At 38.4% G+C, this 18,847-nt stretch overlaps 1 protein-coding gene across 7 annotated transcripts in view; it reads left to right on the top strand.

Moving 5' to 3' along the window:
- Nucleotides 1–17,224, top strand: part of ikzf2 (IKAROS family zinc finger 2) — a 120,123-nt gene extending 102,899 nt beyond the window's left edge. For 6 of the 7 annotated variants that reach the window (XM_061971717.2, XM_061971718.1, XM_061971715.1 and 3 more), the window contains 2 exons: nt 3,389–4,171; nt 16,608–17,224. In XM_061971717.2, coding sequence (XP_061827701.1) covers nt 3,389–4,171; nt 16,608–16,693 — 869 coding nt within the window. In that variant the 3' untranslated portion in view covers nt 16,694–17,224. Of the gene's footprint in view, nt 1–3,388; nt 4,290–16,607 lie in introns of those variants that run through there. The other variant, XM_061971721.1, reaches the window with a different exon arrangement.
- Nucleotides 17,225–18,847: the final 1,623 nt, after the last annotated feature.

Below are 18,847 nucleotides of genomic sequence, written 5' to 3'. Positions count from 1 at the left end.
CATAAGAAGCCAAAAAGTGCAAAAACAATAATGTTTGTGTTGGAGGAGTTGTGAATGACTGGAGGGCCACAACATTAGGTACACCTGCAGACTGCAGGTGTATCTAATTCACAACTCCTCCAACACGAACATTATTGTTTTTGCACTTTTTGGCTTCTTATTAAATAACTTTTGTAACCTATTTTTATGGGCTTTCCTCTTTGTGATGTTAAGTTCCTGTTATGCGCTGTTATACAGTATATGCCTTGAGCTCTTATTTTGAAGGCGCCAAGAGCGGAAGTGATGACATGTTGTAGTGGAGCGGAGGTTTTTGAAAGAAGGTAAATAAAGTGGTCCTCGTGTAAACTGGAGCCTCCGTGTTTGTTAATTTGTAGTTTCATACAGTATAGGCGACATTTATAAACCCTCGGTTACACTTTTTTAAATAGATTCAATCTTGCACGTGGAAAGTTTAAGTGAGGGCTTTAGTTGTGGACTTCATTTATAAGTAAAGGTAAGACCATAATAACGTTTTTTTTATTAAATGTGCTTTTTTGTGTGCTACAGTTTGTATGTGTAAAGTTAAAGTTAAGTTAAAGTACCAATGATTGTCACACACACACTAGGTGTAATGAAAGTTGTCCTCTGCATTTGACCCATCCCCTTGCTCACCCCCTGGGAGGTGAGGGGAGCAGTGGGCAGCAGTGGCGCCGCGCCCGGGAATCATTTTTGGTGATTTAACCCCCAATTCCAACCCTTGATGCTGAGTGCCAAGCAGGGAAGAATGCTGGTATGAGCTTTTAAACATAACCTGTTAACTGCTGCCAATCAAATGGCGAATAAGATACTCTTTAGGGTTCATATGTTTGTAAATCTGACTGTGATGAAGTCAGTGCCTCACCAGCCATCAACCTCACTGCACGTCGCTAATCTAAAGTTATATTTTGATCAACAATCATAAATGAATCTTTCAGCACTTACACGATGTTGACATCTATAGTTATAAGTTGATGAACAATCATAAATTAATATTTCAGCACATACACGATGTTGACATCTATAGTTATATTTTGATAAACAATCATAAATGAATCTTTCAGCACGTACACAATGTTGACATCTGTAGTTATATTTTAATAAACAATTATAAATATTTTTTTCAGCAAATACACAATGTTGACATCCACAGTTATATTTTGATAAGCAATCATAAATGAATCTTTCAGCACATACACAATGTTGACATCTATAGCTATATTTTGATAAACAATCATAAATGAATATTTCAGTAAATTACACAATGTTGACATATATAGTTATATTTTGATAAACAATCCTAAATGAATCTTTCAGCACATACACAATGTTGACATCTATAGTTGTATTTTGATAAAGACGGGGAAAACGCGCTACTCGTAAACGGCGTGTGTAACAAATGCAACAAACATGGCATTAGACGCGAAGTTAAATCCTGAAATGTAACCTTCCCGGAGCAAAAATTAGACTTGAGAGTCTTGATACCAATTTCCTTGACCCAGCCACACACAAAAAAGTTGTAAACCTTCATGCTTTTCCAAGTTTTCATTTGTTTTGTCGTGTAGAATGATATCTGGTTCCATATGTCTGGGAACGCGCCGACGTATAATCTTCGATATCACTCGACAAATCTTTTTTTTAACAAATAAAAGGATCTATTCCATTATATAGTTAGATTTTATGCTCATATTTGCTTTTTGCAGGAAGATCGAGACCCCTTGCGTACTCAAGGGTCTGTGCGCTGCTTGCTGCACAAAAGCCATCTTGGCTTGGTTGACCACCACTGGGTTTTTTTTACTTCGGGGAACAAGTCACGTGACGCAATACAAGCAATACTGTCAATTATGTCAAAATAATAGTCTGAACTTTTCTGTTCACAATTGTCATTTCTTAAATATGTTTTTGAATAAATTAGGTAGTTCCTGTTTGTATCCGTGTTTCAACACAATGTTCTGTATTATTTTGGCACCCATTAGATACACAGATTGAGGAGGTTAGAGCGTGCCAACGACGAGTGGCAAGGAAATGTTTTTCATTGTGTGGTTAGGTACACCTGTAACTGGCTGCTTGCAATCTTGTTCAGAAACACTCACCGCATTCCTATTGTGAAGGGTTTGACACGCATGATGGGGATTTCCAAGCCTCAATCTTGCACGTCAGATATTGAGCATAACATGTCAATAAAAAAATGAGAGTGTGAGGATATTTGGCATTTTTCCAATATTACCTCCTAAAATAAACTCCCTATGTAACCACGGTCTCACCAGAATTCTAGCCAGTTCTTATATTTTTTTAAGGCCAGTTTTCTTGTTTGCTCATGGCACATAATGATGACTACTGACTGCATTGACTAATTGGCAATTAGTTGTATGTATGTTGTATGTACACACTTGCCTAAAAGACATCATTCTAATAATGCGATCAAAGAAACAAAACCAATCAATGTCGCAAGAAACCGGTTTCGCTCCTCCCTTCCTGCCAGCAGCCAAACTCTTTGTACCACTTGTTTCCAAAAAGCAGAGTATCAAAAACACTAAGAGCACCGGCGTGGGATGAGCAGTCAACCACGGGTGAAAATGCCAAAGGAAGGAGGAACAAAACACAGGAAAATAATATACCAAGTCTGAAATGTGAAGAACCAAGCTATAGATAGCAACATTGTATGCGGTAACGCAGAGGAACTACTTTTCTGGCGTAGTAACACTTGGTCTTGATCACAGAGACCCTGATACTCCGGCCATATAGCAAAAGGTAAGCTAGCTACTGAGCTGCTGTTGCTGAATCGCCTCTGAGTTTGGAAACGTTATTACTAGATCATAAATCATGCTTCCCACCTATAAGTAAAAAGTTGATGCCATCAACTGAGAAGTTTGTCAACGTTATCAACTAAAACTATAGACCGAATGAATCAGTGGTCACTGGCAAACAATATAGACCCGAAGACATCGCTCGGAAGACTAATCCGGATAATAGTTTTTTCTCAGCATTTTTTATCTTAGTCTTTCAGCACTTGTAAGCCCTCCCAGTGGCGCCAAGTCTGAGAGGGATTTAAAAATACATGAGTGGGATGCCCAGTAGAAAGTTGGCGGAGTGAAAAGGTAAATTTTTCTGTATTTATTTATACTTTTTTAAACAATATTACAGAGCTACCAATGTATCAAGCAGATGTGTTCGAGGGGTTTGTCCGTGTTCTGGACAGTCTTGCGCGTTTGTCCTTGTCGAAGATACGTCTCAATCTTAGCCATTGGATTTTCCCTGGACAATTTTTGGTTTTAACGTTAAAAAAGTGAAGATAAATTGTCAAAGCAGATTTGTGTACTCAGAAATGTAAACGTCGGACGCCCCAGTGACCTTCCTGCTCTATGTTTTCCAGGTGAAAAGATGGTGCGCTACAGCTACCCTGAAATGGGCTATGAGATGGGCCTCAAGTTTGAGAAGCAGGCCGAGCTGATGTCAGCCCACATGATGGACCAGGCTATGAGTAATGCCATCACTTACCTGGGATCGGACACACTTCGGCCCATTATCCAACACCCAGGCCACCCTCTGTCCATGACCGAGGTCCTGCCTATGGTCAACCCGCTCTACCATCACGTTCTGCCAGTTGGTAATCGAGCTGAGCATACAGGAAACACTGACTCACTGCCACCCCAGCCTCCTTTACTTTCTGAGTTCCCCAGCCACACCATCTCCAACGGGCCCGTTGCCCGACCAGTGAGACCGACCCAATCGCGGAAAGAGGAATCGCCGAGTAACAGTGGAGGAGACTCGCCCGACTCGGCTCGGAGCAGCACCCACGAGCGGCATGCCAACCTTGCTGGCAATCTCCCGCCAATCCAAAGGTCTCGCTCGAGTCCCGTGGCTTATTCAGGCGATCACGCGACAGAGGTGTCGCCCAGAAGCGGGTCGGGAATCGGGAGTGGGGTATTGCGGGAATCCACAGAGAGGCTGGCGAGTCAGGAAGCGATGCGGGTGTTTGGACGAGACGGCCGGGTGTTGCAAGCCTTCCACTGTGACCATTGCCAAGTGCTCTTCTTGGACCATGTCATGTACACCATCCACATGGGTTGCCATGGATACAGGGATCCACTGGAGTGTAACATCTGTGGTCACAACAGCAAAGACCGCTATGAGTTCTCATCACATATCGTCCGTGGTAAGCACACATTCCAGTAAGAAGGTTGTTAGATTCAGGAAAAACATTACCAAGTTTTTAATGGCTAAAGGAAGTGCCTTTTCAGCTACGTAACAGCTGACCAATCATATGAAGGCTTGATGGCTGATTCAATTCTTGTCTTCAAACCATTTTAAAAACAAAACCTCTCAAGGAGTCGATGACCAGAACTACTTTCTGCAGTGATTATGAAGTCTCAGTATGATCAGAATATGGTACAAATATAAAGAGGTGGCATGTTGACAATAATCATAAAATATTGTGGGGAAGAAAGTTGTACCTTTTTACATGAATGAAGTCATATTTTTATGTGCATAATGCACAATTGTGAACATATGTCGGTCCCTAAGAACTTTTGCCTCTTTTGTTTGAGGTTCACTGATGATGTCGCCATGTGGCATGTTTACTGACAGAGGGTCTCAGACTGTACTAGTTACATCCGTGTAGGCATTTTCACGTTTATTCTTTCCATCCATCCATCTTCTTCCGCTTATCCGAAGTCGGGTTGCAGGGGCCGTAGCCTAAGCAGAGAAGCCCAGACTTTCCTCTCCCCAGCTACTTCGTCCAGCTCTTCCCGGGGTGTTCCCAGGCCAGCTGGGAGACATACATTGAGACAAAAAAGTATTTAGTCAGTCACCAATTGCACCAGTACTCCCACTTAAAAAGATGAGGCCTGTAATTTTAATCACAACTTTGAAAGACAAAATGAGAAAAAAGAATCCAGAAAATCACATTGTCTGATTTTTAAATAATTTATTTGCAAATGATGGTGGAAAATAAGTATTTGGTCAATGAGAAAAGTTAATCTCAATACTTTGTTATATACCCTTTGTTGGCAATGACACAGGTCAAATATTTTCTGTAAGTCTTCCTAAAGTTCTCACACACTGTTGCTGGTATTTTGGCCCATTCCTCCATGCAGATCTCTTCTAGAGCAGTGATGTTTTGGGACTTTTGGACTTTCAACTCCGTCCAAAGATTTTCTATGGGGTTGAGATCTGGAGACTGGCTAGGTCACTTCAGGACCTTGAAATGCTTCTTACGAAGCCACTCCTTGGTTGCCCGGGCGGTGTGTTTGGGATCATTGTCATGCTGAAAGACCCAACCTCGTTTTATCTTCAATGCCCTTGCTGATGGAAGGAGGTTTTCACTCAAAATATCACGATACATGGCCCCATTCATTCTTACACGGATCAGTCGTTCTGGTTCCTTTGCAGAAAAACAGCCCCAAAACAGGATGTTTCCACCCCCATGCTTCACAGTAGGTATGGTGTTCTTTGGATCCAACTCAGCATTCCTTCTCCTCCAAATACAAGTTGAGTTTTTACCATCCATCCATCCATCCATCCATCCATCTTCTTCCGCTTATCCGAGGTCGGGTTGCGGGGGCAGCAGCCTAAGCAGGGAAGCCCAGACTTCCCTCTCCCCAGCCACTTCGTCCAGCTCCTCCCGGGGGATCCCGAGGCGTTCCCAGGCCAGCCGGGAGACATAGTCTTCCCAACGTGTCCTGGGTTTTCCCCGTGGCCTCCTACCGGTCGGACGTGCCCGAAACACCTCCCGAGGGAGGCGTTCGGGTGGCATCCTGACCAGATGCCCGAACCACCTCATCTGGCTCCTCTCGATGTGGAGCAGCAGCGGCTTTACTTTGAGCTCCCCCCGGATGACAGAGCTTCTCACCCTATCTCTAAGGGAGAGCCCCGCCACCCGGCGGAGGAAACTCATTTTGGCCGCTTGTACCCTTGATCTTGTCCTTTCGGTCATGACCCAAAGCTCATGACCATAGGTGAGGATGGGAACGTAGATCGACCGGTAAATCGAGAGCTTTGCCTTCTGGCTCAGCTCCTTCTTCACCACAACGGATCGATACAGCGTCCGCATTACTGAAGACGCCGCACCGATCCGCCTGTCGATCTCACGATCCACTCTTCCCTCACTCGTGAACAAGACTCCGAGGTACTTGAACTCCTCCACTTGGGGCAAGATCTCCTCCCCAACCCGAAGATGGCACTCCACCCTTTTCCGGGCGAGAACCATGGACTCGGATTTGGAGGTGCTGATTCCCATACCAGTCGCTTCACACTCGGCTGCGAACCGATCCAGTGAGAGCTGAAGATCTTGGCCAGATGAAGCCATCAGGACCACATCATCTGCAAAAAGCAGAGACCTAATCCTGCAGCCACCAAACCAGATACCCTCAACGCCCTGACTGCGCCTAGAAATTCTGTCCATAAAGGTTATGAACAGAATCGGTGACAAAGGGCAGCCCTGGCGGAGTCCAACCCTCACTGGAAACGGGTCCGACTTACTGCCGGCAATGCGGACCAAGCTCTGACACTGATTATACAGGGAGCGAACCGCCACAATAAGACAGTCCGTTGCCCCATACTCTCTGAGCACTCCCCACAGGACTTCCCGGGGTACATCAATCAATCAATCAATCTTTATTTATATAGCCCTAAATCACAAGTGTCTCAAAGGGCTGCACAAGCCACAACGACATCCTCGGCACAAAGCCCACACACGGGCAAGGAAAAACTCACCCCAGTGGGACGTCGATGTGAATGACTATGAGAAACCTTGGAGAGGACCGCATATGTGGGTAACCCCCCCCCCCCCTCTAGGGGAGACCGAAAGCAATGGATGTCGAGTGGGTCTGACATAATATTGTGAGAGTCCAGTCCATAGTGGATCCAACATAATAGTAAGAGTCCAGTCCATAGTGGGGCCAGCAGGACACCATCCCGAGCGGAGACGGGTCAGCAGCGCAGAGATGTTCCCAGCCGATGCACAGGCGAGCGGTCCACCCCGGGTCCCGACTCTGGACAGCCAGCACTTCATCCATGGCCACCGGACCTGTGCCCCCCCCCCCCCCCCCCCCCACCCCCCTCAAGGAAAAGGGGAGCAGAGGAGAAAAGAAAAGAAACGGCAGATCAACTGGTCTAACAGGGGGGCTATTTAAAGGCTAGAGTATACAGTCGAATGCCTTCTCCAAGTCCACAAAGCACATGTAGACTGGTTGAGCAAACTCCCATGCACCCTCAAGGACCCTGCCGAGAGTATAGAGCTGGTCCACAGTTCCACGACCAGGACGAAAACCACACCGTTATATTTTGGTTTCATCTGACCATATGACATTCTCCCAATACTCTTCTGGATCATCCAAATGCTCTCTAGCAAATTTCAGACAGGCATAGACATGTACTGGCTTAAGCAGGGAGACACGTCTGGCACTGCAGGATTTGAGTACCTGGCGGGGTAGTGTGTTACTGATGGTAGTCTTTGTTATTTTGGTCCCAGCTCTCTGCAGTGTGATTCTGGGATTTTTGCCCCCGGTTCTTGTGATCATTTTGACCCCATGGGGTGAGATCTTGAGATCGGAGGAGATTATCAATGGTCTTGTATGTCTTCGGTTTTCTAATAATTGCTCCCACAGTTGATTTATTCACACCAAGCTACTTACCTATTGCAGATTCAGTCTTACCAGCCTGGTGCAGGTCTACAATTTTGTTTTTGGTGTCCTTTGACAGCTCTTTGGTCTTGGCCATAGTGAAGTTTGGAGTGTGACTTTTTGAGGTTGTGGACAGGTGTCTTTTATACTGATAACAAAGCCAAAAAGGTGCCATTAATACAGGTAACAAGTGGAGGACAGAGGAGTCTCTTAAAGACAAAGTCACGGGTCTGTAAAAGCCAGAAATCTTGCGTGTTTGTAGGTGACCAAATACTTATTTTACTGAGGAATTTAATTAATTAAAAATCCTACAATGTGATTTCCTGGATTCTTTTTTTGCATTCTTTCTCTCATAGTGGAAGTGTCTATGATGAAAATTACAGGCCTCTCTCATCTTTTTAATAGGGAGAACTTGCACAATTGTTGGCTGACTAAATACTTTTTTGCCCCATTGTCTCTCCAAAGTGTCCTGGGTCTTCCCCGCGGTCTCCTACCGGTCGGAGGCGCTCTAACACCTCCCTCTGGCATTTTCTCATTCAGTCCAAAAATGTTTTACTGATAAATGACGGTCAAAATAACCTTCTTTGCTGTGATTCTAGTGGGCTTTAATCCTGTCCGTTTGGACTTGATCTGCCTGCCTCATTGTATCCATCCGCATCTGCAGAAATATAATCTCTCGTGCCATGTGGTCACTATTTAGCTCTGCTTCCTTACAGTATTGACGTACACATTGAAGTTACACATTTATTTGTTGGTTCATAATACAATTACAAATAAATCATAGGAATGTGAATCTTACTCCTGATTTGATTCAGAATCAATTATCGATTTACGCGATTCTCAATTCAAACCGACTCTCACAATTTATTATTTGGTTTACAGTATGAAGGGGATTCAAATGGCCCCATTTGTCACGGTTTACCTGACACATGAAGCGTGATGAATTAAGGGGTGCACGGACCACTTCTGCCTTCAGAGAGCAGTAGAGTGTTAAATGTCTTAAAATGTGTTTTGTGGCAATTCCAACTTTGACCACAGCGTGCGTTGCTATGTGGAGTGGCGCTTTCCATCATTTTCAGCAGACTGCATTGCAAAATGATTAACCCCCACTTTTTACATAAGATCCACCCAGGAGTGGGGTCCTTCCCTACTGTAGAAATGATTATACAATCTCTTGGCTGCTGACGTATAGATGACGATCTGAGAAAACAAATAAAAAATTATAAATGTATTCTAAAACTGAATAATAATTTTCATATTATGTAAAACTTAACATAAATTTAAAAAACATATATGTTGTTTTTGTTGGATTTTTTTATCCTCTGGGGAATACTGTACATAATTTAAATAATTTAAAAGCTGTAGAGTAGCCCCAGGGTGAAAACATCCTGAAGGAGTTAAGAGTGTATAAAATGTTTTGGAATCATTCTAAAATTATTTTTAGTACTAATTGTATGTATATTCAGGCCTGATCTTCACTCCAGCCCTTCAACAGGTTCTGTATGGATGACGACTCATTTTGTGCACATTTTTCAAAATAAAAAATCTGACATAATTGGAACAAATTGGCATTCAAATGGTTAAAAAACATGACATATTTGCTGTAATTATTTAGGAGTGAAGTTACAAAAGAGACCTGAGCAAAAAAATGTATACAAAATTATACATCCAATTTTTTTTAATTACACTCCTTTTTTACTTTTTTGTCCTGGCGCTACTCAAATGTGCAACAATTAGTGTTATTATAAGAAAAATATTTAAATTGCAAAAAAAAAAAAAAACTATGGAAATAATCATTCCATTTGAAGTACCAAAACCAAAGATATGGCCCAAAATAGATCGAAATGTAGCTGACATGTTTAGGTTTTTTTTTAAGTCCCTGATATACTGCAATATCCTTTAATTAAAAAAATTAAATGAAAATTGGAAAATTTTGAATTAAAATCGTAATAGATAAGGATTGCGATTCTGGGATTTTTTTTGTCCATCCCTAATATATATATATATATATATATATATATATATATATATATATATATATATAGTAAGAAAAATGGAAATTCAGTACATACTGCATATCAACAATGAAGTTGTATCTTCAAAATAACAAGGAATATACAGTTCATGTTACACACGTAATGCAATTCAGTACAACACATAGCATCATTCAACCTTTGCCCACCAAGAAAAACATTCCACTTCAACTTAAAGACAGCATAAGTCCAGTCTAGATGGTTAATAATTAATAGGTTTGTGTTTTTGGTACCTACCAGTGTTCTCTGATTGAGTAATTACACTTGATCAAACTAATATCCCACACTACTAAATAATATAAAGTAAGTTTGACAACTGCTGGTATTGTTTGGAATCACTATCGGTATCAACCAGAAGTCAAAGCTCCAATATTGGTGTCGTATTAAAAGTGAAAAAGTTGTGTCTGGACATCCTGAGTAAGACACATTTAAAAACAAGTAGGAAAATGATTCATATGTTAGTCAGTTCTGTTTTATAATGCTGTTTAATTGGTTCATGTTTGGGGGTGTGGAATTGTGTGTATTGTAGTCATCCAGCACTGGAAATTTGAAGTTTGCATATTGCAGCCTATTTCTGTATTCAAACATAATGTGCGTTTACTCGCTACACATAATGTCTTAAATGATGCCTCGGAAAGCTTTAATTGTAATAATAATTGTGTATTTTTCTCAAATGTGCGTTCTAGGCTGTGGTTTCGGTGACCTCACCTTTGGTCTTGTCGACACCAAAACAGATATTTAAAAAAAACAAATTTTTAATTTTGTTGTAGCCTCTTTCTCACACACAAACATTTGTATTTGTCTTTCGATCCCGAAGCTTTTGGAAATCTGCGGCCAGAGTGTGTTTTGTACAAGTCTGTGCTGATTTTAAAGACAATTGAAGGTGGGTAGGGTAGCCAAAAATTGTAATCAAGTATAAGTACTGTTACTTTACAGTAATATGACTCACGTGGTAAAACACAGTCATGTGACAGTACCAGCTGGAAGGAGTCCCTTTAACAAGCCAAATGTACGTCTTTGTAAAATATAAATAAATGTTTTGATGGTATAAATAAATGCAAAAAATAAAAACCTCAATGTGATGGAGTACAAGTAAAAAGTATGTGACATTAAAATTACTCCGACAAGTACAATTTATCCAAAAAGTTATTTAAAGGGGCCCTATAATGAAAAATTACCTTTCTTATGTATTGGTGTATATATATATATATATATATATATATATATATATATACAATATATATATATACATATACATACATACATATATATATACACACATACATATATATATACACACATACATATATATATATATACATATATATATGTATATATATACATATATATGTATATATATATATATATACAAATACATATATACATACATACATATATATATTTACATATATATATGTATATATATATATATATATACACATACATATATACATACATAAATATATACACATATATACATACACATATATACAGAATATATTTGTGTGTGTGTATATATATATATATATATATATATATATATATATATATATATATATACAAATATACATACATATATGTTTAATCGGACGCATTTTTTAAGGTTATTGACTTCGTGTCTATGGCAATAAATGTATATATTTTGTCGCCCAACTGTACTAGAATAGATACATTTTTTGCCCGTGAGGTTACAGTGATAATGAAACATTTGTGGATGTAGATTATCCATATATGGTAGGGATTTACCCGAAGATTTTTGCGCTGGTCCGCCATTATAGTCCGACGTTGTAGTAAATAAGATCCTTCTTTTTCTCTATCCTCTAGTTGTGGGGCAGACTGGCTCGTACATGCACATGCATCCTCCGCTGTTGCCATTTCCACCTGTTTGGACAAAGTTTCGTTATATTTATAAACCAAATAATACAATGCGAAAATCGGTTTTGCTCGAGAATAGAATCTGAATCGTCACTCCAGGAATCGGAATTGGATCAAATTGTTGGGTGCCCAAAGATTCACACCCCAAGTTACTACCCACCTCTGAAGATAATTCACATGCCATTTGATATTTTGTTATATTAAAGAACAGATGCATTATACTATGGAACCTCCATCCACAAACTGAATTGGTTCTTGAACATGGTTCAAAAACCCAGAAATATATTTGAGTTCCCCATAAAAATCTATGTAAACATGCCTCCACAAAAGTCCCTATTTTAGTAAATAAATGTACACAGTTTAAAGACGTATATATATATATATATATATATATATATATATATATATGTATGTGTATATATATATATATATATATATATATATATATATATATATATATATATATATATATATATATATATATGTATATATAAACATTTGAGTTCCCCATAAAAATCAATGTAAACAAAAGTCCCTATTTTAGTAAATAAAAGTACACAGTTTGAAGACGTATATATACACTCTCTCTCTCTCTGTCTCTCTCTCTCTCTCTCTCTCTCTCTCTATATATATATATATATATATATATACGTATGTATATATGTATATGTATGTATATATATAATATGTATACATATATAAATATTATATATATATATATATATATATATATATATACATATACATATATATATATATATATATATATATATATATACATATATATATATATATATATATATATATATACAGTGTTGGGACTAACGCGTTACAAAGTAATGCGTTACTGTAACGCCGTTACTATCGGCGGTAACTAGTAATCTAACGCGTTATTTTTTATATTCAGTAACTCCGTTACCGTTACTACATGATGCGTTACTGCGTTATTTTGCGTTATTTTTTATGTAGTATCGGCTAGAAACTGAGAAGATCTGAGTGTCGCTGCTGAAGAGGCGACGAAAAAGAGGCGCGCCGCGCACTGTCTGTGTGTACGTGTGTGTGTGTGAGTGTGTGTGTGGGGGAGGGGGCGTGTCTGTGTCTACTATCAAGACGTCATGGCGAACCCCGAAGCCGAGTTTCTTAAAATGGAGATATTTTCAGTACGTTTCTTTTATCGACCACAAAGAAAAGAACATTTTAGCTGAATGTAAGTTTCAAATATGCTGAAACAGCGACAAAAACAACATGCTTCGACGAAGCTAGTAAAGAGACACACTCACCTCCACCTCCAACAGCGGCTGGATTTTAACGAGGCACTGCACACGTGAAGGTACACACACTCTGTCAATTCTCTTATATACTCTTTCATTTTAAACTTTTAGAGTGTTTGATTATCACATCACTCTAAATGTTTAGACTATAAAGTTCACAAACCTAAAGAGGGATACTAGTGGGCCAGGCTAATATTTCCTTTTCTCTAAACTAAGTGGGGAAATGTGTAGAGTGTTCTGGGCTTCAGACATGATTTTATTTCAGAATTCCTTGAGAAAACGCCTGGTTAGGCTTTATGTATGTAGTGTGTGCCTTTCTTGTTTTACAGCTATGTTGTTATTATGCTGTTTGTTACTTATGTATGTTAAGTTGCAGCTATTTAAAATAGTTTTGTCAATTTGTTCTGGTCTGAAACAAATTGGCCCTTTAAAACATATCTTTGTCTTTGTGTGTTGTATGTAGAGCACATTGCTTAGCAGAGTTCAATGATGCAAATGCATGTCAAGTTGAACAACAGATTGTATTATTCTCCAGTGCAATAACAGTACTAAAATGAAGGCTAAAAGGGCATTAAATGGGGCCTTAAAAAAATTAAAAAATATATATATATAAGTAACTAAATAGTTACTTTTCACAGTAACGCATTACTTTTTGGTTTAAGTAACTGAGTTAGTAACTGAGTTACTTTTGAAATAAAGTAACTAGTAACTGTAACTAGTTACTGGTTTTCAGTAACTAACCCAACACTGTATATATATATATATATATATCTACATATATATATATATATATATATATATATATATATATATATATATATATATATATATATATATATATATATATATATATATATATATAAAACATAACAAGGGGTTAATGGCTCAACACCCCACCAAGCCTTAAAGTCAACATGCACACAAACACACAAATCTCGTTGGTGCGATAAAAAAGCAAAAAACAACAAAAGGAAGATCATGTTACCTTGCGTCTGGGAATATTTGTGGCATTGTTGAACACTCTGGTAGTTTTGGAGTGGTAAACGAGCAGTGACTTCACGTAGTCGCCGCCAGCGTTAGCACAAGCTAGCTGTGTAAGGCGATCCTTCATCAGCTTGTTTCCCTGCGGTGTTTTTTCCTTCGCTGTAATAAATGTCCACTGTGGCGTCTTTTTCGGTCTCATCACAATTAAAGACTTGCTAGGGAAATGCTCTGATAAAATCCTCAAAGTCAAGGTGCCGCAAGCCATTGGCTAACTAGCTAAAATGCTCGCTCAGTGGTTGTCAATCAATCGGAAGCGATCCAGCAGGACTGTGAGAGTTTGGATACATTTAAAGCGTTTCCGATCACACAAAGTGATCTCTAAGACATGCTGACACGCCTCAGGTCGGCGTAAGGTACGATATTTGTGGAAATAAACTTGTCAGAAGTGCCGCTAGCCTCAAAGCTCTTCGAAATGGCCGCGCCGCTGAGTACGAGATGTAAACAGGACATTCTTCAAAATTGACACATCCACGATCGCAGGAAGTGATGTCATCAAAACGGCAGCCCCTGTAAAGCTTTAGCGGCACACAAAACGAATGAATGAAGCGCCAAGACATGGTCCGTACACAGAGGCTTATTTGGCGCGATGTAAACATTGGAAAACCGAAAAGAACGCAAATAGAGATCGTTTTTTCAGGCTTCTGATTTTTCATTGTTATGAGAACAGAGGTTTTCGTGTTAATGGAGATTTTCTAAAACCAAGGTTTTTTTAATGCGTTTTTTAAAAATATCTATGGTGGTGTGGACTTGGCCTTACTGGAATTAGACTGATACATTTTGTCGTGTCACGATTCCTATTGCAAACGCGACTGGTGTGAAGGTCCGTCTCGGAATATTGTCACAAGGACCAAACTGAGGTACAAGTCGCAGCTTCTAGTGACGGCCTTATGTCCGTTGTCTTTGGGCTGTTAGAGGACTTCTACTTCCGAGGCTAAGATCATACTTGCCAACCCTCCCGAATTTTCCGGGAGACTCCCGAAATTCAGCGCCTCTCCCGAAAACCTCCCGGGACAAATATTCTCCCGAAAATCTCCCGAAATTCAGCCGTAGCTGGAGGCCACGCCCCCTCCAGCTCAATGCGGACCTGAGTGAGGACAGACTTTTTTTTTTATGACGGGAGGAAAACAGGGTGAAATGGGGCCATTTAAATCATCCAGACTAGAGATACATTGTATTATTATGTTTATCTTACCTACAAATAAATATATTTATTCATTTAAAAAAAAACTAAATACATTTTTACTATATTTTGCTAAAAACATCAAAATTAATCGTATTTTTATTTGTATTTTTTCTGACTCCTTATTACATCCAGCCATAGAATTATACATTAAAATAAACATATTGGAAATAATTAATTTTAAATGATCATAATAATTCATTTAAAATGAGCATATTTAATTATTAAAATAATTGCTTGTTTATCAACAACTTTAGCATTTTATTCATTACATTTTGAAGCTCTCAGAAGCCAAGTTTTGTTATATTCCTTAAGATTTATTTATGCAAGTTTGAAGTATCAATTATCTAAACAGTTTTGTTTGCATATTTTCAGGATGTAGATATATATATATATATATATATATATATATATATATATATATATATATATATATATATATATATATATATATATATGTATGAAATACTTGACTTGGTGAATTCTAGCTGTCAATATACTTCTCCCCTCTTAACCACGCCCCCGCCTTCAACCACGCCCCCGTCCCACCCCCGACCACGCCCCCCACCCCCCACCCCCCACCTCCCGAAATCGGAGGTCTCAAGGTTGGCAAGTATGGCTAAGATGCAGCCCGCAAGGAGAAGTTTTGTGTCGTTGACCTCGCACTTTATTTAAGCATTTGCAACAAGGCGACATTCGACAGTCAAACTTTGTTGGGAAAACTGAAAACACAATTCTGCATGGAAATGAAGATTTTACGTATGTCGGCTAAGACGAAAAGAGTTTTGTTGTGAATGACACTTTTATGTCATCAGAGGCAACTTAATGAACCTCAACTTGTCTTTACAATTTATGTGATGAAAAGGCAGCTTAATATATTTTGTTTTCTTCTTTTTCTTCTCCGGTGCTAAGCAATCATAAATCTTTGTTTACGTGAAATATGCTGTTCTACATGTAACAAGGGCACAACTACAGCTTGCTTACAAGAACAAACACAAAGGGAAGTGAAGAACTTACTTGAAACTTGACGACGTTACCGGTTTTTGACATTTTATATTCTCTTAAATGTATGTTTGAAACATACACAGCGGGTCTGGGTTAGTTTTTGCCTCATCCCTCACTTAAACCGTGAGTGAAGAATGCGCTACTGGCCTGATGAAGCCTGATAAGTCCGAAAAAGAAAGGGATGATACAGTATTATCTGCTCACAGATGCTACCTGGTGGTTGTTTGAGCACACTGCAGCTAGTCCTGGATAGTCCCACCCCTAACGCGTCGGACACACGCAGGATTCTCACAGGAATGAGGCAAAAATACAACCTGCCGTGCAAACTCTGTGTATTAAATACTCCAAACGAGTCAACAGGGTTCAGGTTTGTGGTATTTAATTGTATTGTTATTTTTTGGTGTACATTTTGGCACTGAATGGGTGCTCAAAATCCTAAAGAATGTTTGATGTGAGGGCGCTCAGGTATTTTTCATGGATTTATTGATCAAACAGAATGAAGCTTCTTTCTTGTCTTATATTTCGTTGAAAACTGTGTTGAGTGGTGAATTCTTCTTTGCAGATTTGAACAAAAAACAACATGAAATGGCGGAACCCTGCGGTGCAGAATATGTCTATTTTTTAAAGACAGGGTGTATTTATATATAAATATATTTTACTGTCTTGCGTGTTCAGTAAAAAAAAAAAAAAAAGAAGTCCGACATATTGTTGTAATAAAAATATTTAAACTACCAAACTGTTTCTGACGAATTCATCAGTTTCTTTGGCAAGAGAAAAAAAAATCAACACTGAAATATATCATTATATTTTGTTACATTCTAGTATAATTACAATAAATGCACATAAATAATCTCAATTATACGTGATTATGTGTACACAAAATGTTCCATCAAATTGAACGTTGAAAAGATACATTTTTGAAATAAAAACTCTAATAATTAAGCCCAGGACATCTATTTACCATTTAAATATTTCTAATAAATCAGTATTTTTAATTCAGGTGTCCTTAGACTATAATGTAGTGTCCATAGTAAGATATATAAGGTTGAGTATGTCCAACTAACTCATAGAAGTATGATAGTAATGAGTAACATGTGACTGTAATCTAAAATATTGGAAATATATTTTTATGTACTATACATATAGCTATTGATCCATTTAATCAACTAGAGTGCTCTATTTTTATATAAACACATACATCACATATTCCAGTTTATTAATGAAATATTCAATTTGATAATTATTATTATTATTATATTTTCACGTTCCAAAAACTGTATAAAAAATAAAAATAAAAAAATTTAAAAAAAAATAAATAAATATATATATATATATATATATATATATATATATATATATATATATATATATATATATATATATATATATATATATATATATAATATGTTGGTTCACATATTGCTCTTGATTATGAATAGTTAACAACAGTTCACTCTTTGAATAAAAATATACATTTTGGCTGAAAAAAAACTTTTCTCCTGTTGCTCTTGAGTTTGTTCTCTTGTATCTAAAAGGTCACAGCACTTTCACCGCCTCGCCACACACACACACACACACACACACACACTCACACACACACACACACAAACACACATGCACGAACACACGCACACACACACACACACGTTCACACACACCAATCAAAGTAGTTAGTAGAAGTGAGAGGTGTAAAGTCTAGACATACAAACTTTATTCCAGGCAACAATATTTTTATCCTCCTCTTCATTGAAGGGCAACTGCACTTTTTAAAAATTTTGCCCATCATTCACAATCCTTATGTAAGACAAGAACACTAAAAGCCCTCTAAAAAACATCCAAAAAGCACCAAAAAGCGCCAATAATACACCATTTACATGTCATGTCCTGAATATTAGCAATATTGTTATTATAAGTGCTAACACAGGGGAACTACTTTTAGTGGCACCATGACCACAGAGAGCTAACTAGTTTATGCTGCTATATTGACATTGAGCTGCTGCATTGCCTCTGAGTTGGTGAAAGTGAATTCTAACATCCAACTTAGGCCCGGAGATGGTGAGAAACACACGTAAAAAACAATTTTTGTAACCCTTTTTGAGGATTATGATGAATTGTTGATGTTAAAGGGAAGATATAAACATACCATCAGTCTTTATCCCAGTGAGAGCAGACATTGTACTGTAAGTGATTGTTTTATTATGTTTTTATCTTGTTTAGCACTTAGCAATACTGCTACTCGATGCTCAGTGTTTCACTAAAGCTTCATCTGTTTAGCACACAGCTTCTAAAACTTGTAGATCATCCTCAAAAATAGAAGTTTCTGGATCATCATTTGTCCTAAAGTAGTCTTTGTTGTCTCTCATCAAGTCTGCCATGGTTAGTAGTGTTGTTGTTGTTGTTGAAGGAAAACTGAACGGTAGTGAAAATAATATGCTGAAAATGATCAAAATACGTAATTTTTACATGTTATTACGATGATGGATTCTTTTTAGAGCGCTTTATAGGCGGAATAGAACGAGGAGTTAGAACGCATAAAAAAATACAAACATATGTGTTGTTGTCTTACATAAAGATTGTGAATGATGTACAAACTTTCCAAAAAATTGCAGTTACCTTTGAACTGACAGGATTCCCTTTTAAAACATAGACACACGTATCACCTGTTGTCAACTCTGACCTCTTCGGTCTGTCACTCAATGACAACGGTGTGCAACAAAAACAACAAATTCTTAGTTCCTTTTGTTTGATGACGCAGAAGCAGGCCCTAGGAGACTCATACAACAGTCTGCTCTCCAAGGCAAC

The sequence above is a fragment of the Nerophis lumbriciformis genome, linkage group LG13 (genome assembly GCF_033978685.3).
Source record: "Nerophis lumbriciformis linkage group LG13, RoL_Nlum_v2.1, whole genome shotgun sequence".
Classification (NCBI taxonomy): Eukaryota; Metazoa; Chordata; class Actinopteri; order Syngnathiformes; family Syngnathidae; genus Nerophis; species Nerophis lumbriciformis.
The sequence above is the reverse complement of the archived record's forward strand: the minus strand, read 5'-3'. Positions and strand labels throughout refer to the sequence as shown.